At 38.5% G+C, this 27,116-nt stretch overlaps 3 protein-coding genes across 3 annotated transcripts; 2 read left to right on the top strand and 1 right to left on the bottom strand.

Moving 5' to 3' along the window:
• Positions 1–2,892: 2,892 nt before the first annotated feature.
• LOC125269727 (gastrula zinc finger protein XlCGF8.2DB-like) lies at positions 2,893–6,583 on the top strand. The gene is made up of 3 exons (XM_048192682.1): positions 2,893–3,148; positions 3,672–3,867; positions 5,859–6,583. The coding sequence occupies exons 2-3, from the start codon at positions 3,672–3,674 to the stop codon at positions 6,581–6,583; spliced, it is 921 nt and encodes a 306-aa protein (XP_048048639.1). The 5' UTR covers positions 2,893–3,148.
• An 8,242-nt stretch (positions 6,584–14,825) lies between these two features.
• Positions 14,826–16,697, bottom strand: LOC125269706. The gene is made up of 2 exons (XM_048192655.1): positions 15,082–16,697; positions 14,826–14,981 (listed from the first exon to the last, which is right to left on the bottom strand). The coding sequence occupies exons 1-2, from the start codon at positions 16,688–16,690 to the stop codon at positions 14,929–14,931; spliced, it is 1,662 nt and encodes a 553-aa protein (XP_048048612.1). The 5' UTR covers positions 16,691–16,697; the 3' UTR covers positions 14,826–14,928.
• A 6,646-nt stretch (positions 16,698–23,343) lies between these two features.
• Positions 23,344–26,824, top strand: LOC125269704. The gene is made up of 2 exons (XM_048192654.1): positions 23,344–23,753; positions 23,879–26,824. Exon 2 carries the CDS (start codon positions 24,082–24,084, stop codon positions 26,041–26,043), a length of 1,962 nt encoding a protein of 653 aa, XP_048048611.1. The 5' UTR covers positions 23,344–23,753; positions 23,879–24,081; the 3' UTR covers positions 26,044–26,824.
• Positions 26,825–27,116: the final 292 nt, after the last annotated feature.

The following is a 27,116-nucleotide window of genomic DNA, read 5'->3' as shown; positions in this document are numbered from 1 at the left end:
CGGAAACTCTGAACGTAGTGTTTGTTGATGTCTCTTTCCTCGCAGACTAGAGACTCAGAACGTTTGAACTAATTGTTATATACTATTGAACTGGCATATTGCATATAAAAATTAGTTCAAACTTTGACCTGTGGAGGGCAGTAATGCACTTAGCAGTGTCTCCACTGCTGGAATTCTAATAGAGGAGAAGAAGAAGAGAGCTAGTTCAAGATGAGAATTTAAGGTTAAAACTAATGTTCAATTTTTTTTCAGAAAATGAGCGATGGTTTCACTAGATAAGACCTTTATTTCTCATCTGGGATTGTGTAGAACAATTTGAAGCTGCAGTGAAACTAATTTTGACCTTCAGTCGTTTGGTGCCCATTCAAGTCCACTATATGGAGAAAAATCCTGGAATGTTTTCATCAAAAACTTTAATTTCTTTTCGACTGAAGAAAGAAAGACATGGACATCTTGGATTACATGAGGTAAATTATGAGTATTAATTATCAGTTAATTTAAAAGTGAACTAATCCTTTAACTTTAATGTGCATGATATAGGCCTACTTATTAATGTCATTGTAAGTCACTTTGGACAAAAGTGTCACTAAATACCATAAACATCAGTCAAGTTATTATACTGCTGACTCTAGCATCCATTTCATTATCAAGTGTAACCTAAACAATCATGTCTATTTAACTTCACCTGCTGGCCCAAGAATCACTGATTCTGTCTGTTTCTCGCTGTAACGGACTCTGCCTGCTCACAGGCTTGCTGCTCTGCCTCATTTTGGACATTATCTTCAAGTGTATTCTCACCTTCCTCAGACCTACACTCCCCTGTGCTACATTTCTTCTTAAAAAATCAGAGATGCTTGTTGATTTTCTCTTCATCCTCTGCAAATTGACATAGTACAGTGTGACTAGCCATAGCTAGTAAAATAACTTTGCAGCTTATTAGCACCAGCGTTAATTTTAGCTAATGTTAATTCAACACTGTAAAAACTTTACTGAGGAACATTTAGTTGGCAAAAAAGTTAACTTTAGAAGCAGTGGTGTAGTGTAGTTTTTTGTACTGAGTATTCTGTGAAGTCCCGTTTGGACTTTGTTTTGCACCATTTCCTACTAATCTGTCATCATAGTTATGCATTTGAATTCACTAACTTGAAATTCGATTCAATATCAGTTATTTTGGATATACTGTATATCAGGTACAGTAGATGGCAAATTTTCTCAAGAAAAAAAAATCTCTCAACTAATGAGTCATTCTACGAAACGGGTGCCATTTCCACTTTGCATTTTTCAAAATTTTCATTATGAACAAACTTTTTTTTAAACAAACCTACAAATTGAAAGATATGTTAATCCTCCAAAAAACATATTTTCCCACCTCAGGCACAAAATCTTTATTAATATTATCCTTTTCATTCAGGCAAGAAAGCCATTCTTGTACCACCTCGTCACGGACAATATGTACGCCATTGGAGTAGTAAAACAAGAAACAGTTTTTTAAAATCTAATGTTTTCCTAATAGAAAAATGTCCCTTTTTTGGAAACCATCAGTAGAAAGTCTGTAATTTCACATATATTTTTTATTTTTAGATTTTTAATCTTGAAATTGACCTTTTGACCTTTCAATGGCCTCATTGTTTGTACTGAAAAAATGAATTTACTTAAAAAATACAAATAAAGTTACATTCATCTGATCAGTCCACACAACAAGAACATCATTCAACATTAATTTATGTACTATTTCATTTTCTTTCCATAAACCTTTAACAAAATGACCCTGTGACGGGGTGGTAAATGTGACGGGTGGTAAATGATGTGATGGGGTGGTATGGACAAAGTGTTTCTCTATATGATCTGCTGGTTTTAAACTTTAAAAACTGGGGGAGGGAGACATTCAAACTGAGTAAAAAGTGTGTGAGTGATATAGTGAATGAGTGAATTAATGAACCAAACAGTGTTGCCAAGTCTGCATTTTTCCTGTGAAATTGGGCTAGGCTACTTTTACACTATTGCCGCGGGTTGTTTTTCATGTCCACGGGTTGAAGCGAGCCCAAATAACATGATATTTAGCCCTTGGAATGCACATTTTACCAAGGGAACCCTTAAAAAAAGTTTTACCCCCCAGAATGTGATTTTTATCAGGGGACATTTTGGGATGAAATTTACCATCCCGTCACGTTTTTGTAAATTTCATCCCAAAATGTCCGCAAATCTCCCATGTGGTCAAGTTTCTCACCTAGCATACATGCATTCAATCTGAATTATAATTATCTTTGTATTAATAATGTAAAAAAAAAAAAAAAGTTTTCCCTATCTATTGTGCGTGACGGGGTGGTAAGTGTAAGCTTGACGGGCCCTGCCTAACATGAAAAAGCAACAAATAAACAATGTAAAAAAATGTTCATAGTTGCCTTCTTTTTTTCCTGGTGGCTATAAGGCTCAAATGATGTCACTTAGGCTTTGTGATGTCATTTAAAGGAACAGAGCATTATTTATAGATAAAACAAGTTAGTGTGACGGGGTGGTAAGTCAAACTGAGGGACGTACACAAATCATAAAATATTTACAAAAAAAAAAAAGGTTTATTGTGAATAAATATATTTTGTTTAAACAGGGACACATATAATCCTGAAAATAGTATATGTTTGAAAAAAATATATAACTTATTTGGTGATATTTTAGATGCAAATGTCATGTTGGTTAACACGGACATGTGAAATTGGCTATGTAATAATGAGAAATTATTAAAAATAGTATGCTAATCTTCAAAAAAACCATTTGATCATATATTATGTCAAAACGAACATCTGACCAAATGTTGCGGACCCAAATGGCACCCGTTTCGTAGAATGACCCTAATGCTGTAAACTACACATTCATACTGAAGGTTAACTGATTTGTATACAAACTTAAACTACACTTAATGTGTTTCATGTTTCACTTAATGTGAATTCATACCTTTTTTACCATGATTGTTTGTATCATGTTTCTCACTGTTTTAATTTTAATACAAAGATTAACTGGTAAAACCGTCAATGCACTTCTGTGATTGTAAACAATGCAGCGTGTGAACAGGACTTTTATTTTGGAGTGACGACATGACGTCATAAGACTGCGCCGAACTCCTGCATCTGCTGGAAAGGTTTGTTTTAGAAAGGTTTGTTTTAAGAATTTAATCTGTTTAAATCTATAGAAACAGTTAAAGGTTTTAATATTTTTTTACAAACGATGTGAAATTAGTTTATTTACTCTTTAATGTAACATTGTGATTCTTTATCTAACTGCAATGAAGGATAATTGTGTCAGTAAAACTCATATCCACTGATGAGAAACAGTAAACCTGCATCTCATTTCTCTCTCTATATATATATTATAAATCAGTTTATCATGAACACGAGTTCAATCTCTTGCGAGTAATGATGGAGAAACTGAACTTTTCAACTCCGAGTCAATTGAATCAAATACTTTTTATAAAATGATTCAGTGAATCACGACACGTGCTGCTCAAACAGTGAACATGAACGACAACAACAAACATTAACAAACTAACTAATCATGTTTCATCAGTTATAAATGCCTAAATATGAAGTTTATTCATTTGCAGTGTTAGTTTTTTAGAGAATATTTGTCTAACCGGGTCATTAGACCAATAACTCTGTTAAATTATTCTCTTCTTAAAGATGGCATTTAAAAAAGAGGAGACTGAAGACATGAAGATGGAGTTTATTAAAGAGGAAGAGAATGAAGATATAAAGATGGTGTTTATTAAAGAGGAGACTGAAGACATGAAGATTGAGTTTAATAAAGAGGAGTTTGAAGACATGAAGATTAAAGAATTATTCAGTGTGAAAAATGAAGAAACTGAGGAACAAACAGGTTGGTTTTATTCTCACAGCTGAACTCAGTTATTTGATCATTATTAAAATGTCCAGCTCTACAGAAATAGAGAATATACAGAAGTATGATTTTACAGAAAAGTGTCCTAATTCACTCAGTCGGTTCATTCACTCCTTCAAGTGCACTTACTATAGAGCTAGAGTTAGGGTTTGGTTACTTGTAATTAAGCACTATTAACTCATTACTATAGTGAGTAAATGTGGTAATGTGTAACTACATCACTTTAAATTCAGTGTTTAAATTCCATTAAATCTAATCCTGGACCACAAAACCAGTCATAAGTCGCACGGGTATATTTTAGGGCTGGGCGATATATCGCATGCGATTCTCACGCGCATTTCGTCAGTAAAGCCGGTTCCCTGATTACCGCTAAATCGCCATCACCTGCTTTAAAATGGAGCGCCTTTTAATAGACAAAGCCGTAGTTCACGGAGAAGCCACGCAAAATCGCGTTCAGTATCGAAGATGAATCGACTTCGATAATGAACCTGATTTTGCGTGGCTTATCAGTGAACTATGGCTCTGTCTATTAAAAGGGGCTCTGTCTATTAAAAGGCGCTCCATTTTAAAGCAGGTGATGGCGATTTAGCGGTAATCAGGGAACCGGCTTTACTGACGAAATGCGCGTGAGAATCGCATGCGATATATCGCCCAGCCCTAGTATATTTGTATATCTGGGGGGGCACCACTACTATTTTAGTTGTGAAAAAAATAATATATAAACGTTAAGCCAAAACTAATTAATTTAAAGCTAAACTGAAACAGAAACTGGCGTTATAACCTATAATTTGGCACAAATCCAAATGTTTACATAGTCACGATTTGGAGGCTAAACTATATTATTTAAACACTTTTATTGTACACATACTACTTTAACTTTTTACTTATTTGGTTGAATGTATGTTATTTTTACAATTAACAGGCTGCAATGTCAAGTTGCTAAAACTGATATATGTTGTGCGTACGTGAGGCGCCGGTGCGATCACTTGAATTTACTTATAAAAGTGGAAACTTTGTCTGAGTAGACAAAGTTTCCACTTTGTCTTTGGCTACGCCTACTCAGACATTTATGGCCACATAGATGTAACACCATTCGAATCTGTGAAGGGTTAAAGGGTTAAAAGAATTTTGCAGTTAAATATCCAAAAACCACTAGGCCAGTGTTATATATTTTGTTCACTTCAGTACTTACAATAATCCCAAATGTTTCCAACTATTTGCAAATCATGAGAAAATTGCAATTTTAACCAAGGCTCCGGGACGTGTGAGGAGTCGCCTGTCTATGATGTCATAACCGCGTTCCCCTCGGTTTAATCGATTGTATGGTTTGTCATGCTTAATATGTGTTTATAATCATTAAATACCATAAACTGCAAACAAAAATGAACATTAATAAGTATACAATATTTCATATATTTATTAGTTTATTTTTACTAAGTTGTTTTTAGTTTGTTAGAATCTCACGCTCACAGATGACGTGGTCGTTGAGCGCCCTCAGGCAACTGTTATGATTGCATTTGAATGAATAAGCTACCTAGAGATGATTAACGAATATTTTTAAGTCAAGTTGCTGTTTTCATACTTCTGTAATATTTTTCAGTCAATATTAAATTACAGAAAGAACTATGAGTTTCAGTTTGTGGTGTATTTTTGTAGGTTTCAAAGTAACTTGAATGTAAAGTAATTAGTAATCATTTGGCACCTGTCTGCAGTGCACCTGTCTGCAGACATCAGTCTCAGATCAGAGTATCAGAGCTGATGAGTTGAACCTAGAGCAGGAATGACCAAACCTGTTCCTGGAGACGCCAATATTTGATTAGGGATGAAACTTAACTCTGCAAAAGAGTGGCCCTCCAGTACCAAAGCTGCCCATCCCTGATCCATAGGATAGGATAGTGTATAGATCATAAATGTTGTTAATTTTAATGCTTTAAATCTCTAAATTGTTTTTTTGTCTATTTTTGCCCTAGATCTGGCACCGAGAGAGGCGAGTCATGAACTTAATGAAAGGGATGAAGAGAAAAAACATCATTCAATGAGTGAAAAAAAATCAACAAAATTTTCCTTACAAAAAGGAGCTCAAAAGACTGGAACTAAAAGTTATTTCACCTGCCAACAGTGTGGAAAGACTTTTGATCAACATAGAAACCTTCAAGTCCACTTGAAAGTTCACACTAGAGAGAGATCCTTCACTTGCCAACAGTGTGGAAAGAGTTTCACACGTAAAGACATGCTTAAAGTCCACATGAAAATTCACACTGGAGAGAAACCTTTCACTTGCCAACAATGTGGACAGAGTTTCAGACATAAAGGAAGCCTTAAAGACCACATGAGAACTCATACTGGAGAAAAGCCTTACACCTGCCAACAATGTGGAAAGAGTTTCAGTCATAAAAGTAGCCTTAAAGACCACATGAGAACTCACACTGGAGAAAAGCCTTTCACCTGCCAACAGTGTGGAAAGAGTTTTGTTAGAAATGAAAACCTTAAAGTCCACATGAGAATTCACACTGGAGAAAAGCCTTACACCTGTCAACAGTGTGGAAAGAGTTTCATTCATAAAGGACACCTTATAGACCACATGAGAATTCACACTGGAGAAAAGCCTTACACCTGCCAACAGTGTGGAAAGAGTTTCAGTCGAAAAGGACACCTTATAGACCACATGAGAACTCACACTGGAGAAAAGCCTTAAGCTTTGATTGTTTATTTTCTAAAATCAAAATAAAACAGCTCTATATTGCAATAAATCAAGGTTGACACAACAGCCTCTTAAATGTTAAAAGTGTGAAACTCAGTTCACAAAGCTTACGCTACATCCTATGCCTTCTCTATAGGTTGTTTGCACATGATGTCAGTGCTGCACGCGAAATGTGGCAGGAGGGGAAGGAGTGATTGATAAGAATATACAGGTCCTTCTCAAAAAATTAGCATATTGTGATAAAAGTTCATTATTTTCCATAATTTAATGATAAAAATTAAACTTTCATATATTTTAGATTCATTGCACACCAACTGAAATATTTCAGGTCTTTTATTGTTTTAATACTGATGATTTTGGCATACAGCTCATGAAAACCCAAAATTCCTATTTCAAAAAATTAGCATATTTCATCCGACCAATAAAAGAAAAGTGTTTTTAATACAAAAAAAGTCAACCTTCAAATAATTATGTTCAGTTATGCACTCAATACTTGGTCGGAATCCTTTTGCAGAAATGACTGCTTCAATGCGGCGTGGCATGGAGGCAATCAGCCTGTGGCACTGCTGAGGTGTTATGGAGCCCCAGGATGCTTCGATAGCGGCCTTAAGCTCATCCAGAGTGTTGGGTCTTGCGTCTCTCAACTTTCTCTTCACAATATCCCACAGATTCTCTATGGGGTTCAGGTCAGGAGAGTTGGCAGGCCAATTGAGCACAGTAATACCATGGTCAGTAAACCATTTACCAGTGGTTTTGGCACTGTGAGCAGGTGCCAGGTCGTGCTGAAAAACGAAATCTTCATCTCCATAAAGCTTTTCAGCAGATGGAAGCATGAAGTGCTCCAAAATCTCCTGATAGCTAGCTGCATTGACCCTGCCCTTGATAAAACACAGTGGACCAACACCAGCAGCTGACATGGCACCCCAGACCATCACTGACTGTGGGTACTTGACACTGGACTTCAGGCATTTTGGCATTTCCTTCTCCCCAGTCTTCCTCCAGACTCTGGCACCTTGATTTCCGAAGTACTTTGGACCACTGAGCAACAGTCCAGTGCTGCTTCTCTGTAGCCCAGGTCAGGCGCTTCTGCCGCTGTTTCTGGTTCAAAAGTGGCTTGACCTGGGGAATGCGGCACCTGTAGCCCATTTCCTGCACACGCCTGTGCACGGTGGCTCTGGATGTTTCTACTCCAGACTCAGTCCACTGCTTCCGCAGGTCCCCCAAGGTCTGGAATCGGTCCTTCTCCACAATCTTCCTCAGGGTCCGGTCACCTCTTCTCGTTGTGCAGCGTTTTTTGCCACACTTTTTCCTTCCCACTGAGGTGCCTTGATACAGCACTCTGGGAACAGCCTATTCGTTCAGAAATTTCTTTCTGTGTCTTACCCTCTCGCTTGAGGGTGTCAATGATGGCCTTCTGGACAGCAGTCAGGTCGGCAGTCTTACCCATGATTGCGGTTTTGAGTAATGAACCAGGCTGGGAGTTTTTAAAAGCCTCAGGAATCTTTTGCAGGTGTTTAGAGTTAATTAGTTGATTCAGATGATTAGGTTAATAGCTCGTTTAGAGAACATTTTCATGATATGCTAATTTTTTGAGATAGGAATTTTGGGTTTTCATGAGCTGTGTGCCAAAATCATCAGTATTAAACCAATAAAAGACCTGAAATATTTCAGTTGGTGTGCAATGAATCTAAAATATATGAAAGTTTAATTTTTATCATTACATTATGGAAAATAATGAACTTTTATCACAATATGCTAATTTTTTGAGAAGGACCTGTATATATATATATATATATATATATATATATATATATATATATATATATATATATATATATATACATATTCCTCCTTGTTACTTTAGGGAGGTGTATGTGTATGTATGTATGTGTAAATATATATGACGTGTGTATATATCTATGTATATATCTTTGGATACATGCAAATTTATTTTATTAAATGTATTTTTTTAATTGCTTGAAATAAATAAAACAAAAAACAAATAGATTTAAAATCATAACATGAAATAATCAGTAGCATTTTAATAGTTGGCAAATATATTTTGCATTGAAATGTTATATTTGTACCCTTTTATGATTTATAGATGAAATAATTTTTAAATTTCCAGCCCTGGAACGCATTTTTATCACTCACCATGGTGCCAGGTTCTAGCATAAACTTTCAGCAGGAATGTGTATTGATAATTGGCAGACATGGTGCGCAGCAAATACAAACAAGAGCAAATACTAACCAATCAAAAGCATCAGAATACCGTCACTTTATTAAAAAGCCTTTAAATGGCAGGAGGCATTGTGCACATCAAAAACAGGCAAAGCAACAAATTTATATTATTCAACTAGTGCTATCTATTGATTAAAAAAAACGAACTAATCACACATTTTTTTTCTTCTGTAATTAATCACAATTAATCACACCTAACATTAAAGCCTGGTTTCACAGACAGGGCTTAGCCTAAGCCAGGATTAGGGCTTAGTTCGATTTGGGCATTTCAGTAACTACACTTCAGTGATAGAATTTCTTTTTTTTACTTTTTCTTTTTTTGAGGGGTATGTGCAACAGTTCATTTCATTTATTTATCAGTGAAAATTGCACTATTTCATTCACTGTTAACGCATTTCATTGTGTTGTTTCAAATTGGCTGCCTCAGCAAGAGCACATAAGACATTTATGATAATCAGTGCAAGCAACAACTAACTGGTCAGCTGACTTTGTGCATTTAAGGTGGAACCATCGTCTGCAAATAATGCACAAGATATATTAATCTCTGTGCTTTGGGTCACCTTTACACGTTGAGCTTCAGCAGAGAACCCAGTCATTGCCATCCCTGCCGTTCAGCTGTAGTCTTTTCAGGGTACCAGTGCTTACATGTACTGTCTGTGTGTATGTCTGTACTTCTTTTTTAAAGCGTTGCAGTTTTTCCTCTGAGAGAGGAGGCTCATACTTCTCAATAAGGGAATGAATCCACATTCTTGCCTTCAAGCTGTTGATTGGCCCTAATGGTGTGTTGTCAATGATATCACAAGCATTCACAATAGCCAAGACACCACAGCCATACCCATTACCCATTACCAGCCCGAGGAGTTACCAGCCCCACAGCTCGAGGAGTTACCAGCCCCGCAGCCCGAGGAGTTACCAGCCCCGCAGCCCGAGGAGTTACCAGCCCCACAGCTCGAGGTGTTACCAGCCCCGCAGCTCGAGGAGTTACCAGCCCCACAGCTCGAGGTGTTACCAGCCCCGCAGCTCGAGGAGTTACCAGCCCCTCAGCTCGAGGTGTTACCAGCCCCGCAGCTCGAGGAGTTACCAGCCCCGCAGCTCGAGGTGTTACCAGCCCCGCAGCTCGAGGAGTTACCAGCCCCGCAGCTCGAGGAGTTACCAGCCCCGCAGCTCGAGGTGTTACCAGCCCCGCAGCTCGAGGAGTTACCAGCCCCGCAGCTCGAGGTGTTACCTGCCCCGCAGCTCGAGGAGTTACCAGCCCCGCAGCTCGAGGAGTTACCAGCCCCGCAGCTCGAGGAGTTACCAGCCCCACAGCTCGAGGTGTTACCAGCCCCGCAGCTTGAGGTGTTACCTGCCCCGCAGCTCGAGGAGTTACCAGCCCCACAGCTCGAGGTGTTACCAGCCCCGCAGCTCGAGGAGTTACCAGCCCCGCAGCTCGAGGAGTTACCAGCCCCGCAGCTCGAGGTGTTACCAGCCCGAGGAGTTACCAGCCCCACAGCTCGAGGTGTTACCAGCCCCGCAGCTCGAGGTGTTACCAGCCCCGCAGCTCGAGGAGTTACCAGCCCCACAGCTCGAGGTGTTACCAGCCCCGCAGCTCGAGGAGTTACCAGCCCCGCAGCTCAAGGAGTTACCAGCCCCGCAGCTCGAGGAGTTACCAGCCCCGCAGTTCGAGGAGTTACCAGCCCCACAGCTCGAGGAGTTACCAGCCCCGCAGCTCGAGGAGTTACCAGCCCCGCAGCTCGAGGTGTTACCAGCCCGAGGAGTTACCAGCCCCACAGCTCGAGGTGTTACCAGCCCCACAGCTCGAGGTGTTACCAGCCCCGCAGCTCGAGGTGTTACCAGCCCGAGGAGTTACCAGCCCCACAGCTCGAGGTGTTACCAGCCCCACAGCTCGAGGTGTTACCAGCCCCGCAGCTCGAGGTGTTACCAGCCCGAGGAGTTACCAGCCCCGCAGTTCGAGGAGTTACCAGCCCCACAGCTCGAGGAGTTACCAGCCCCGCAGCTCGAGGAGTTACCAGCCCCGCAGCTCGAGGTGTTACCAGCCCGAGGAGTTACCAGCCCCACAGCTCGAGGTGTTACCAGCCCCGCAGCTCGAGGTGTTACCAGCCCCGCAGCTCGAGGTGTTACCAGCCCCGCAGCTCGAGGAGTTACCAGCCCCACAGCTCGAGGTGTTACCAGCCCCGCAGCCCGAGGAGTTACCAGCCCTACAGCTCGAGGAGTTACCAACCCCATATGGAGTCAAATTAATACCTTAACAACAAAAAAAAAAAGAATTGAGCAATAAAAAAATGTTTTGCAAACAAAAAATTATAAATTGCAAAATAAAATAAAGTAGTGCAAAAATAAAAACTGAATCAATTACAAAAATCAATGGCAGCTGTAATCCTATTTTATCTTTGCCACATATTTTTCATGCTCAAACCTACTAAATCATTTGCAACGCTCATTTTATTCTGCGTTTCAGTCAAGCGTACGCTCACGATACCGGTTTTCCTTTGCGCTGCACTTTTCTGTGCGGTTCTCTTTATGGCACTGGTTTGACGTGGGGGTGGAGAAAACAGAAACGGGGGCACGCCCCTGCGAAACACGTCATCGGCAGGATCAAGCAGGGCCGTCGCAAGGGGGGTGCGAGGCCCTGTGCGAAGTTGACTTGCGAGGCCCTCTCTGCAATTGATTTGCGTGCGTGTGTGCGGGTATTGCTATAGTAACGAACCCAACTTTCGCGCATCTGTAAAAAAGTGGTTTGACCTATTTCAGATGCTGCAATTAGAATTTAAAATGGAGTGAGTAAAACTCTGTATACAATCTTGACGTGTGTGGTAGGCTATTGTGCTCACTAACATGCAGCATGTGTATGATGCACATGCTCATAAGAATTGTAAGATCTTGTCTATACAGCATAATGATAACAACAACAACAATAATAACGCAGTTAAAGGACTAAAAGCGATCTAAGGGAATAATAACTAGCCTAAATAATAATGGTAAAATAAGATCTAGGTCTAATTGTAGTTATGAGGTAATCAACCATTTAAAAATATTTTATTTTAAAATGCGCAAACATTCACCTTACATTCACTATCTTATTCATCCAATAGTGTAAACGCAAACGTTTCTTATCACATTCATTTATGATCTACATGAATCATGATGGCATTTCAATTCAAAACGGTGAAATTTCATAGAAAGTTGAGTAGTTTGCATCACTAGATTAGATAGTCTATCAGTTGCTTGCTGAACATTTCTATCATAACGGCCACTTGTTGAACTTATGCCTCACCTTGAACTTCATCTTGTTGCAACCCGGTTGCCTGGTTAGCCTCAGTGATGTAGGCTGTGCTGCTTGTAGTCGCAGTATTGGCATTGACAAATTTATCCAGCGATCCTCTCAGTGACTTCTGAAATTCTTTTTTCTTTTTAACGTTAATTTGTTTCCTTTTCTCGACACCCGATATCGTTTACGATATCGGCCGCGCTCTCGTGCAGCACCTGACATTTTTTCCTCACAGAGTGAGCAGCTCATAGTGGCGTGAGCACGCAGAATGTAATATCGAAATTCGAAAATTAATAATAATTATTTGCAGATTTATTTTCATGTGGCCTTGATTATACATAATTGCAAGACAGAGGAATTGTATTTATTATCGATGTTTGGTGGAAAAACTGTAATAAAAATAGACGATAAACTACATAAAATGCAGGCCAGGTGCGAGGCCCTCTAGAGGCGCGAGGCCCTGTGCCGTCGCACACTTGGCACAGCCCTTGTGACGGTACTGAGATCAAGCATGGCAGAGCAGAGGCATGTGGGAGGATTCCAGGTATGTAAAGGTGATTGCTTCCTTTTATTTATCGTTAAAATGTCCATTGTTTTTTTTTCTAAATGCGATTATTATTAACAGCGTTTGCCGAAGAAGTTAGAGATACGATGTACGTGAACTGTAACTTGTAGAACTTGTAAAAGGTTAGCATCTTATGTCAGTTTTCGTAATTTGCACGCTTTTTTACTGTTGATGAATTAGTCTATTATGATTTTTGTTTTTTGACCAGATTGTACATGAATAAATAAAAAGTAAATTGATTTAAACAAACATCCCATCCCGACATTTTTAAAATTCTGTGTTAGATTGCTAAGTTTAAACGATGCTCATTTAAATTTAACGATGCTATTTAAATTAGGGCTGTAACGATTTGACCAAAAATCAAAATCTCGATTAATTGAACATTTTACTTCGATTACGATTAATGAACGATTATTTAGCTTCTCTTTTCTTTTTCTTTTTGCTTTCCTTTTTTTTGCCCCTGTAGTTCACTGATAAGGTTTGTACCATATAGCCTATGTTCAACTATTAGAGGTGGAATATTTTTTCTAATGAAAAAGTGCATTTCTTGTTGATTTTAAAATACTTCATCAATTATTGTCTATGGGTCGTAACATTTCTTACTGATTTCTGTTATAACTAGACAAATCTATGCTGTGTAACGGTTGAGTTTCTAAGCTACTTTAGTGATCAATCACAGGACAGCGTTGACACTTGAGTTGCTGCACTCCTCTCTGCGGGCGAATCTTCACGTTGATGTGTGAGTTACTGTCTGTATGAGTGTTTGTGTGTCACAATATATCAGCGCAGTAGAAAATCACTTCAATGTTCAAACGGACAAGCCTTAAAACGCATACAATTGACAAAGTTTTGTGCGGACACAAGTGAAAGTGATCTGGCTACAGGGCACGCGCTGTCAGAGACACGATACACCTCAGCTCTCTGTGTCACAGCTTCGGGCTTGCGCGCGCCGTCTCTGTGTGTGTGTGTGTGTGTGTGTGTGTATCAGCGCATTTAATAACAAAGATTAACTTATCTGTATAAACTGTGTAAAACGTACAATTACCATAGTAATTCTGAGCATCCAGATTGTATAAACAAAGATATTTTTCCGTGTGCCTGCAAACTGCACTTGATATAACTGACGGGGCAGAGTCACGTGACTAAAACCGAAATAACCGACATGGGAAAATTAATGTCGGTTAGAGGTTTTAAATTTCGGTTTCGATTACCTTTCGATTAATCGTCCAGCCCTAATTTAAATTACATTTTTAATATATTTAAATACTGAGAATGATACCATTTATGTGTTTGACATTCTTTCTGGGAAAAGAAGGCATTGCTACAACTTCTGAAAGTGACCAGCCGTTTTTTAGCAAAAATTAATGTCACAAATCTGACAATATCATTTTAACATGTAATGCAAATATTTAAATACCAAGAACTCTTTGCTTGACTTGGTAATATATAGTTATATCAACTGAACATCAAGAACTTCCAGATAAACAAAGGGTGGATGATTATTTGTGTTATTTTATCTTTGTTATTAAAAATAAAAACTAAAAACAGTAGTCTTCACATGAATTAAAGTTAATAAAGCTACAAACGTTGAGCCAAGAGCACTGAGTGATTTTTCTCTTTTTCTGTTGTTGTTTGACAGACAGTGGCAGGTTTTCTGTATTACTGTCCCTTTAAGACCTAATGCACAGATCCTATTGACACGCATTCGGTTTCTGATATCGAACACTGAAAGCATAATCGACTATGTTTACATGAATACTCATCAAACAGCCATTTTGACATAACTGTGTGTGTATTTGACAGTTGGAGTGTGTAACACGACATGACAACTGAAGGGATCGCACACTTTCAGAGAGGACGCCTGTGCGCATGTTTCGGTGTGTGTGTGTCTGACAAAGCGAGATAGCAAGGAGTTGTTTTCCGCAAGTTATTGCGTTTAATAACGCTTTTTAACATCAAGCACGTCACATAAGTAACAGTCGTGTGCCCAGTCTATTCTCTGCTATATGCATCGACCTAAAATGGACACTTCACAAAGTTGAAGTAGCCTATTAATATCATTCAGATATTGCATGCCGTTGCGATATGCATATCGCAAAACGTACATTTGCGATATTTCAATAATTTCGATATATTGCGCAGCCCTAGTTGTTGCACTTAATGGAAGAAGTATATAAACCCACTCATAGTTTATGCAGTGCCTATGTTGTGTTATGTGTTATAGTTAACTAGTATTGCTGACAGTATTATACAACACAGACAATCTTACATACTGGAGTGGCGCTCCTCTTCGCTCCTTGATAGAATCTCTGTTTGGGCTGTAAAAAAAAGAAAAAAAAAAGAAGAAAAAGTAGTAGTTAGAAGTCATATGATGCTTATAGAGAGATAATTATTTTTTTTTTTTTTTAAAGTGCAGACCATAGACTGCTGAATCCAGGGTCTGAAGACTGTTTCCTTTAAGTGCTTCGGCTCCACCTTCCATTGCAAATAGAAGCTTTCCAACTTTAGCTACTTGGAAGGTTTTATCAGTCTGTCTGTAGTAGTTACAGTGCACTCTGATATCGTGCCCCATAAACTTTGCTACCTGCTCAAGCTCTTGGTTGGAGAGGTCCAGCAGCTGGCACAATGTTGCCACATGCTTTCGCAAGTTGGTGGATCTGAGCAGTTGTGGATTATCCACTTTACATTCAATTGAAAATTTTCTCAAACAGTCACAGCCACGAATATTTGTTGTGGTGCCAATGTTTGCAAACAAAAATGGATTGTCCTTAAGAACCCCAACTTTGTCTCTGAGCTCAATCATAAAATCAATGGAAGCTTTAGTGCGGTCAAGAAACAGAACAGGTACCTTCCGACCTCTTTTTCCTCTTGTTACCATCCTGGTAAGCCTGTGACTCAAAATCTTCTCCACAGGAGACAGCGTCTCATAAATGTCCTTGTTGACTTGGCCAGAGTCAGCTTTCAGGAACATCTCTAGTGTTATCCTTGATGCTTCTCCCTCACGTTTCTTGTTGAACACTATGACTTGAGCCAGAAGACTTTCACTGAGTCTTTTGTATGCAGCCACTGTTACAGTCTGTTTAAGATCAGCCTTTGCTTTATCTTCTATAGCCCTCAGATGATTCTGCAGCACAAGAATGTCTTTAGTTAAAGGAACACTTTCATCTTTGTTCCATTTGTTTTGTTCCATGGAACTGTGGGCATTTGTTGCAACATAGTTTGACCACATTTTGTCGAGAAGCTCCTTAAACTTCTTAGTCTTTTTTTCAGCAACAACATCTGACACCATCATACAATGACCAATCCAGGTCTCAGTTGCTGCTTTGAGTGAAAAGCCTATTTTCACAGCGGTTGAAGGTTTTCCATACTCTGTCTTGTCTGGGTTGAAGTGTGACACCTCTCTAGCTGCTTCTATTGCCAGGTTAAATTTGGTTGGATCAACTAAGTCTTTGAGTCCTCCAATTTTTGGGTTAATTTTCTTAGCTGCCAAGACAAAGCGACCCAGTTCCCTCAATTTCTGCGCAATATAGCGATGTTGAGATTGTTCACGTCCTTTTCGTGCAAACAGTGAATGTCCATATTTACATATCATCTCATCCCCTCGAACGTGGGCAGTGATATTGTCTTGTAACATGTTATGGATTACATTTTGGATTCCGTCTGATGATGTCTGCATTGGAAGAAGTCTGGAAGAAACAGATTGGATGCGCTTTCTTTTTGTTCCTACATCAGAGTTTTCATTTTTATCCCTACAAGTTTTGTCATGTCTCCATAGGTCTACTTTTTTAAACATAGCAAAGCAGTGCTGGCAGGGCAAATAGTCACTAACAGATGAATTTTTAGAGGGCTGTTTCCATGTAACAATCTCCCCTTTGCCCTCCTTTAGGACTTGCTGATTATGTCGCCAGTCACCCTTATTTCTTAAAGACTCAAGACGTTTCTTTCTCTCTTTGGAGCCAAGTGGAAAGCTAAAAGCGTGGGCAACATCAGTTTCATCCATGTGCTTCAACTGTAAATGGCGGGCCATTTTTTTATTCATTTTAATAAATCGCAGTTTAAACAAAATAGTAATGTGCTTTGTCCCACACTCTTTTACCACTATTTTGTTGGCAAGTTTTAACTCTCAGTTCAACAGTCTCTGTGTTGTTCTTGCAACAATCCTTTTTTGTATATGTTTTTGATGGTTGACTGTTAGACTGTGGTTTGGTTTTGTTGGTTTTGTTTGGTTTTGTTTTTGACTGACTTGACAGACTGGAGCACATTGAGACTATGCTGCAGGATGAAGATGAGTCTGGACTACCTGGAGGAGGCTTGTACTCCTCACCATCACTATGACAACTTGACATTTCTGAAGCTTCTTCATCTTCTTGATGAGGTGAGCTCACTGTAGAATCAGGTATATCCTTCTCCGGGGCCTTTACCTGCAACATAATTTCAACATATTACCTGCGTGCATGAAGATTTGACCTAAATGAATGTCCAAAATGTTTAAAACTGAGTACAAATCACTTTCAGTCAAGTTTAGTAAAAGTGCAATCATCAACAGCTGTTTTTGAGTAAAACTGCTCTTGTTCATTATATATATATGGACTTGTTGCTCTATCAACACTGTAGTTTTCTAAAAACTAGACCTTCACCAAAATGAAAGCTCCTGTTTTGACTTAAAGGGTTAGTTCACCCAAAAATGAAAATTCTGTCAGTAATTACTCACCCTCATGTTGATACAACCATGTAAGTCTTTCTTTCATCTTCGGATCACAAATTAATATTTTTGTGATTAAATATGAGCGGTGGAATACTCCTCCATTGGCTTTAAGGGGGCTCAAACTTGTCCGTCCAGAAAGTCAGTGAAGAAAATGTTTAAATAGTCCATGCCACTACAGTGGCTCAACCGTACATTTCTCAAGCGACGATAATACTTTTCGTGCGAAAAAAACAAACAAAAGAACGACTTTATTCAACTATTCATTTTCTCTCTTGTAGGCCTCTGACGTAGCTCCATGACGCATGCGCGAGAACTAAACTGACGACGGTCTTCTTCTACTACTACTTGTTACTGGCTGCTCACTCCTTAGGAGTATTACCGCCACCTAGTGTTCAAGATGAAGTGCTGGCATAGCCGCGCTAAACTTTGTTTACAAGCAGGTGAAGGCGCGCGCGCTGTATGTAAAAACCATTATTTGTAAATATGTCGGCAGATTTTGACGTAGATGAAGACTTGAATTTTTTTAACCAACCTTACTTATTCGAACCTGAATACACAGACACTGTAAAATTCACTGTATCATGTATTATGTTTTTTTTTATTTAATATATAGCCATATACAAATAAAGACAAAACTAAATGAGTGTATCATGACTTTAACAATTACCACATACTGCTTCCACTTACCTTGGTCTGTATAAACAAGTTGGGCACAGCTGTTGATTTCAGTAATCTTTTTTGTTGAACTGATTTGAAGTCGTCTGGAGAGAAATGTTCACTGCACAACTTCATGTGCTTGATAAAATTAATCGGTAAATTAACATCCCGTTGAACAGCCAGCAGCCATAGATTCAGTCGCTCACGATCATTTGATGGGAAACGGTGAAAGGTAAGCCGTTCATTTTGTGGCAATGTTAAGGCACCTTTACGTTTACTCGTTAGTTTTTCACGATTCGGACATCCAGGAAATGCACACTTTCTAACCATTGTAAACAATTACTTAGAGCGAGACCAAAAGCACGATCAATGTCGAATTCAATAGCTTACATACAGTGCGCGCGCCTTCACCTGCTTGTAAACAAAGTTTAGCGCGGCTATGCCAGCACTTCATCTTGAACACTAGGTGGCGGTAATACTCCTAAGGAGTGAGCAGCCAGTAACAAGTAGTAGTAGAAGAAGACCGTCGTCAGTTTAGTTCTCGCGCATGCGTCATGGAGCTACGTCAGAGGCCTACAAGAGAGAAAATGAATAGTTGAATAAAGTCGTTCTTTTGTTTGTTTTTTTCGCACGAAAAGTATTATCGTCGCTTGAGAAACGTACGGTTGAGCCACTGTAGTGGCATGGACTATTTAAACATTTTCTTCACTGACTTACTGGACGGACAAGTTTGGGCCCCCTTAAAGCCAATGGAGGAGTATTCCACCGCTCATATTTAATCACAAAAATATTAATTTGTGATCCGAAGATGAAAGAAAGACTTACATGGTTGTATCAACATGAGGGTGAGTAATTACTGACAGAATTTTCATTTTTGGGTGAACTAACCCTTTAAGCAATATAGACTTTCTTTTTTCACATGCCAATCCTTATTACATTTGCATAAACTCTTTGTGATCATGCATAATTCTTAAAGGGGGTATTATGCTTTAGACATTTATTTGGCCATAATCCCAAACACATCTGATCATTATTTTACACTAGAAAATGCTGTATTGAAACGACAAAAACAATTTCCTGAGGTAAGTGCAGCTTTCATGGACAGATAGGGTGTACTGCCCCCTTGTGGGAAGAGTTATTTGTGTTTTGAGTTTCTTGTGTTTTGTCCATGCAGAGCTACCGTAGTTCAGTTATTTTCCTAACCTTCCTACAGCAAGTCAGACGCAATGTGCCTATGGTGTGGGAAACGCCAAATACTCCAAAGAAGAAGAAGATAGGGACGACTGGCCGGTGGACAATTGACTTTGGCGCGGTGTTCAAAACAGTTTGCGGGTGTTCCTCTGGGTTTTTTGGAGAGATGGCTGGGTGAGACCCCTTAATCGATCCAGGAGGACTGAGGTGTGATCCGGGATTAACAGGAAAGGAGGTGAATTCAGGAAGTGAGATTGATGTAGATGAGGAGGATGTTGATGATTGGAGTAATGTTAGCGAGGGAAATACAAACACTGGAAAATGGATGCAGGCGAATCGCAGGAAAAAGAAAAGGAAGGAACGAGATTCAGATGAAGATAAAAGTGGAAGAGAAACTGAAGGGAAAGAAATAAAAGTTATACTGAGATTCCAATCCCCGTGTGTAATGAATCCCTTGAAAGTTAGTGATGCCATTCATCGATTAATAGGTGAGGTACGGCTTGTCAAAACTTTAAGAGATGGAAACTTGCTGATTTTATGTAAAAACAGAGATCAACAACAAAGACTAATGAAGTGTAAAACATTACTTGGGAAGGATATTAAACCACAGATATGGGAAGAAAGAGGGAAAGTCATGGGAGTAATATCAGGAGTTTCAACTGAGATAATGGAAGAACAAATACAAAGAAACATAAAAGGAATCTGTGTGGCTAAAGTAAAACGCTTGCCATACACAAGGAATGGAATTAGGGAACAAAGCATGTCAGTAATGTTGATTTTTAATGAGGATAAAATTCCTGAAAGGGTTAGAATTGGATATGTAAGCTACATGGTAAGACCGTACATTCCCCCACCTACAAGGTGTTTTAAATGCCAGAGATATGGACATGTTGCGGCAGCTTGTAAGGGCAAAATTCGTTGTGCAAAGTGTGGAGGAGAGCATGAGTATGGGAAATGCAAAGAAGGGTCAAAAATGATATGTTGTAACTGTGGAGGGGAACACAGTGCAGCATATAAAGGTTGTGAAGCACATAAAAGAGCAGTGCAGGTTCAGAGTGTGAGAGTGAAAGAGAAGATTACTTATGCTGAAGCAGTTAGGAAAGTGGAAACAACTACAAGACCTAGACCAGTATCTGAGATTCAATACCCAGGTCAAAATGTAACACAAAAAAGCTGCAAAACAACAAATGACACATTAATTGTGGAAAAGAAGAAATTTGTAATATTTATAGTAGAAGTAATCAACTGCTCAGCCCAAACAAAGAGTAGAACAGAAAGGATCAAGATTAGGGCTGTCACAATAATTAAATAATCGTCTCACCGCGATTGTTTGACCTCATCGCGGTGATTTTAGATCCGCGATGATGCACACATCTCTCTCTAAAAACACAAGAACATCTCTCTCTAAAAAACACAAGAGGGCGCTGCAGCAACTGCAGCATCCCTACATCCACCACTCTGGCTGCACGCAATACAGTGCTCTGACGTCAGTATCATCAGAGTTGTACATCCACGGGTAAAATGGATCTAGTTTTAAAGCCGAATACGACGGCACCGATCTGGAAGTATTTTGGTTTCAAACCAGATGACAAAGGGCAACCAAAGGACATTGAGAAGGCAATATGTCGTATGTGTAAAAGAGAAATATCCGTGAAAAGCGCTAACACCACAAACTTACGGACTCACCTGAAGACACATCACCCCACAGAATTCGCCGAAATCACGAAGACATCCGCGACCGCGCATCAGTCTCGTCAATTGCCTATAACGCAGGCTTTTGAGCGATCAACTAGGGGCTCGCACACCGGACGCGAAGCTCAGCGCCGCGATATGTCTTAAAATTCGAATGCATTGTTTTCTATTGTTTTCTGGGCGCCGCGGACAGGCGGCGAATGTTGCCGCCGTTGTGCGTACACTCATAGAAAACAATGTGTTCAAATTTTAAAGACGTGTCATGTCGCTGCGCGGCGCTGAGCTTCGCGTCCGGTGTGCGAGCCCCTAAGTATAAACGAGACCGTTTCAGATGGCGCTCTTTGAGAGTGTAACGCAAATGTTCAGTACAGCTGGCAATATTGTGAGCCCTGTTAGATGTTGCCTTAAGCCAGAAAAAGTAAACATGCTTGTTTTTCTTTCTCATAATCTGTAGTTCAGTCAATAATTGCAAAAGAGATATTATGCAGTTTGCATAGTAGAAAGGCCTGTTCTGTTATAGGCAGTTTATTTTTGATTGCATCTTATTTCAGTTGTTTTTCAGATACTTTGTGTTTATTTTTGATAAAGAATTTTCAGTTTTTGAAACATATATTCATTAAAAATACTTTTAAATATGTGTATTGTGTATTAATATTTACTGCTAGGAAAAACTTTAAAATTTAATCAAATTTAATTTAAATAATCACAACAATGTGTGAAAATTATTTCATGAACAAACAAAAAATGTATGAGAATTAAATGTCAAAGCAATAAAACAGACGATTAATCGTCATAGCCCTAAAACAGGCAATTAATCGTCATAATCGCCATGATTTATTAGACAATTAACCGTCAGCCAAATTTCATAATCGTGACAGCCCTAGCCACGAGATCGTTTTGTCGAGGTAACGACATCCTTATGCCGTGGCCTCGAGATCATATGGTGAGGGAATGATATATTTTGGCCACAAGTTAAATGTGTAAACAACCTGCGCAACCATAGCAACCTGGAATTATCATAAATGGACAATACTATAATAATATTTTTAATTAAGAAAAAGAACGGAATTAAGCTGGGGACATACCTAACGATTAGCTGAAACATTCTAAGACTGAACTGAACACACATACCGATTGTTTCCTTCGACTGGAGCCGATTTATATACTCACACATGGAATTTGAACACCGACTGTAATCGCAGACTGAACGCGACTGGCTCTGACTGGGCGCGTTTGAGCGCGATCAGTCATAAGTATCAATTTACATTCATAATCGGCCTTACAATCGTTAAGTGTGTGCGCGGCTTTAAGAAATTATTATATTAACATAGTGCATATTATATTGTATTGCGCACAATGTTGCAGACAGCATTCGAATGAAGTTTATAAATCAGTGTTTAAATGTTGTACATTTTAATCCCACCGAACAGTCTTTTAAATCCATTCACTTATCGTTTATTTTTTATTTAATATTTCTATATTATTAGTTACATCTGTATATTCAGGGTGCGATTTGTGAAAAAACCAGAGGGGGGGATGTTTTGAAAAGTTTTTTTTTTTTTTTTGTTAAAAACCACAGTGGACCTATATACTATTTTTGGCAGCTGTTACAGAAACATTTTTACAAAAAAATTCTGATTTAACTTTGAGATTTGAAGTATTAGATGGGTCATTCTTTATTTGTGGTGGCAAGTGGTGTCCCTCTACTTTACAACAGTTGAAATAAACTTTAAATACCAATAAATTATAAAATGTTTCCATGTTTGTATTCTGTAGGATAAAAACAATTCATGCACTATTAACAATTACATTTTTTGCTTTAAAATACATATTTAATTGAGTTTGAGAGATAGCATTTGCAACAAAATATGCATGTTCCCGCCATACCTCAGAGAGGTATATGGATTGTAATTGCAAAAAAATAACAATTTTAACACAAATTAAGTGGTTATATTGTGAAATTTTATTAAATTGTTTTAAAATATATATATTTTGTAATATTTAAGAAAAAAGTTAGTGTCCCCCAAATTCATGTCTGTGGTGTTACAACAATGGACGTCGCCCCTTTAAGAAAAGAGGGGAAATCTATTTGAACTACTTCCTGTGTGCAAAGGTTCATTGCAGGTGCTGGTTGATCTGAGGGGTGCATGGTGAGTACATTCTTCCTTATTAATTTTCTTAAAATTAGCTAAATTTCTGGACAATTTTATGTGTCACACTTTATTAGGTGTCTGTGGTGTTATGTTTATAACTTGCAGATTTTACATATTTTAATCCAAATTTTGATAAATACATACTTAATTAATATTTCCTAAATGTCCCCTGGTCTTGAAATCATCATGATGACAGCCTCCATTTTAGAAAAGACTGGATTTAGGCCTAATTTGTCTGTGGTGTTACTGTCTGTGGTGTTACTGTCTTTCCTGGTAACACCACAGACTCTATAGTAACTCCACAGACAATATACAATCAGAAATGTTGTATTTTTAATGAAACGCATAGGACATTCATAATCATTTAATTGTATCTCTCTTGTCAGGTATGGCAAGATTAACTGCTGCTGAAAAGCAGCGTCTTTATAGACAGCGCAGAGATGCAGACCCAGTTCGAAGAGCAGAGTACCTTCAAAAGAAACAGCAGACCTATGTAAAAAATATTCAGTGCAAAAAAAGACTGAGAATAGGAGATCTCTCAGAGAGGGAAAGAGAACAGCAAGGAAGAACTGGAGAATATATAAGGCAGATTACAGGGCAAGAAAGCACAGAGAGTCACAACAGGGCACCTTGACTCCACCAGACACACCATTAAGTTCAGATAGTCCAAGGAGGATACCCAACACATCCAGGTTAGGTTTTAGGATGAATAAAAGGGATTGTAACTGTAAATCATATTTTGTATGTAAATAATTCAAATTATATACTCATTTGTAAGTGATGGCACATGGCTTAATTGTATTTTGACTCATTTCAGGCAAAAAATCCATGGAAAAAATAAAATACACAGAGAGAGAAGGCAATGCTACCGACAACTGAAAAAGCTGCAACATAAACTTGAAATGGAGGGAAAAAAAGCTGCAAAATACAAAACAAAATGTGCCCGTCTAAAGAAGAAAATGCTGAAAAGGAATCCTCAGAGCCCCACAACCAAAACAATAAACATTCTTAAGGGAAGCAATGCCTCATCACTGGTCAAAAAAACCCCTTAGGTTTCACTTCTCTCTTTTAAGTGAAATAAAGTCTAGATATTCTGCATCAAAAAAAGAGAGGGTCAAACAAATTTATGCGCGGCTGATTTGTGGAAAATTGATCAAGAAGTATAAATTACAGGCTTTCTGCCAAAAACAGATTGGCTTTTCATATAAAAGGTGGAAAACATGTGGGAGAGAACTGGATTTCATTAGACAGAAGAATATAATCTCTCAAGGTCTAAGAAGCACTGTCAAACAATTCTTTTTGAGAGATGATGTGAGTAGGGTTGTCACTGGAAAGAAGAACACAGTCACTGTGAGAAAAATAAAAAAGCAAAGAAGAATTCTCTGTGACACAATGGTCCATCTCCACAAGAAGTTCACTGCAGAGCATAAGCATGTGTCTTACTCTTTTTTTTGTGCCCAGAGACCATTTTGGGTTACACAGCCAAAAGAGGCTGACCGGGATACTTGCCTCTGCAAAACCCATGAGAACTTGCAGTATATGGCAGACAAGCTATTTTCACTTGGCATCCTTACTTCCAAAAATCTGGAGGAAATGGCTGATGCCACTGTGTGCGATATGACAAAAAAAGAGTGTGCATATGGCCAGTGCAAGGAATGCAAGATGACTACATGTTCACTCTTCAGATCCCCTCAGAACAAAGAGATAAATCTGACTCAGTGGTCCCTTGAAAAGATAAGTCATGAGAATGGTTGTGATAGCTCCACTGTTACAATCAAAAAGGAAATTGCTATAACAGAGGATGAACTTGTGACTCAGTTTCAGGACAGATTGTTTAACTTCCGTGGACACATCTTCAACATCAGATGGCAGTATTCCATGTACAGGAAACTGCGTGAAAACCTTGGCCCAAATGAATGCCTCATCCATGTAGAATTCAGTGAAAATTACTCCTGCAAATATGCAAAAGAGATACAGGCAGTTCATTTTGGGGGTTCGCACAAACAAGCAACACTTCATACGGGTGTGTTGTATGTCCAGGCTGAGCCAGCACCAGTGCCCTTCTGCACTATATCACCAAGCAGAAGACATGACCCTCCTAGCATTTGGGCCCACTTGGATCCTGTTCTTAAAATGATCCAAGAGATCCATCCAGATGTGACCTGTCTGCATTTTTTTAGTGATGGCCCAGCCTCACAGTACAAGCAGAAAGCCAATTTCCACCTTTTGTCCACTGTACCTTTCGAGAAAGGGTTTTCCACAACCACCTGGAACTTCTTCGAAGCCAGTCATGGCAAGGGGGCACCAGATGGGATAGGCGGAACACTTAAAAGAACTGCAGACAACTTAGTTAGGCAAGGACAAGATTTGCCCGATGCAGAATCCCTCTTTTACCATTTGAAAAATTCTGGATCAGTTGTACGACTGTTTTATGTTGGAGAAGAGGATGTTGATGTCTGGGTACAAATGATGGAAGTGCAACCACTGAGCACCATAAAAGGAACGATGAAAATTCATCAAGTGGTGAGCACTGAACCCGGCTTTCTAAAATACAGAGACATTAGTTGTTTCTGCCAGGCTGAACAGGGTGTGTATGATTGTCCATGTTATGCACTCCAAGAGGCATCACTTAGCATGAAAAAAATGGAAAATCCTGCAACAACTAAACAATCGTCATTTGATGGTTCACTTCGTCCAGAGGTCATAGAGAGTAAACACAGTGGACAGTGGTGTGTTCTTAATTACGATGAACAGCCATATCCAGGTATCATTCAGGAAGTGGAGAACCACAACATCAAAATCAAATGTATGCACAGGAATGGCATAAACAAATTTTTTTGGCCAAGCCCCAGAGATGACATACATTGGTACAGTGATGATCAGGTGATTTGTTTCATCCCAGTGCCTCTACCCGTCAACAAAAGGTCTGTTCAGATCAACCATGACATTTGGGAGTACCTTCAAGAACACTATGAAATCTAAAACAAAAAAGGGGATACCAACCAAAACATCTGTAGGCACACTGCATCAAATAGGCCCAGCCCATAAGCTATTTTGAATGTTTTGTATTAAATAAGTACATGATTTATTAACTGAAGATTTTCTGTTTTTTTTTTTTTTTTTTTTTTTTTTTTTTTTTTTTGTACTGTTTAGTGTTAAATAAGTTTATGGATACATGATTTGTTAACTGAAGATGTTCTGAAATTTTTTAATGTTTAGTGTTAAATAAGTTTATGGATACATGATTTATTAATTGAAGATGTTCTGAAATTTTTTAATGTTTAGTGTTAAATAAGTTTATGGATACATGATTTATTAATTGAAGATGTTCTGAATTTTTTTAAAATTTAGTGTTAAATAAGTTTATGGATACATGATTTATTAATTGAAGATGTTCTGAATTTTTTTAATATTTAGTGTTAAATAAGTTTATGGATACATGATTTATTAATTGAAGATGTTCTGAAATGTTTTAATGTTTAGTGTTAAATAAGTTTATGGATACATGATTTATTCACTGAAGAGTTTCTGATTTTTTTTATTCTCGATTAAAACAGATCACATATTGCCTCACAATCCATTGTGCAGACCATTTTTTGTTAAGTGAGAAACAGGTTGCAGGTTATTTTACTTTTTTCTCTAATTGTTCTTATATCAGAGTAAATACTTTTTGTAATCCTACTCATGACTCAATTTCACTATTTTGCTCAATAAACTTTTAATTGTTAAACCTTTTATGCAACATGAAGTCTGTGGTGTTATATTCCGTCTGTTGTGTTACTTCGAAATATATATCTGTAATATCCTTCCTTCAGAGCCATTTAATCTTATAATTTAATGTTTTTAGACTGTAAAGTGGTTTTAATCTTTTAGAATAAAGACTATTAAAGTAGCACAGACCATTTTTCCTGCCTTTTTTGATGTATATCCATATAAAAAAAAAAAAGAAACAATTCTTCTTTGGCAAAAATAGGGGCCGAGAAGAACAATTTAACATTTCATTTAAAAAATTAAATTTAAATGATCAATGAAAATGAGTCCTTAAAGTAATGTAT

Source organism: Megalobrama amblycephala, linkage group LG6 (genome assembly GCF_018812025.1).
Source record: "Megalobrama amblycephala isolate DHTTF-2021 linkage group LG6, ASM1881202v1, whole genome shotgun sequence".
Lineage (NCBI taxonomy): Eukaryota > Metazoa > Chordata > Actinopteri > Cypriniformes > Xenocyprididae > Megalobrama > Megalobrama amblycephala.
This window is presented reverse-complemented; position numbering and strand designations above follow the sequence as displayed.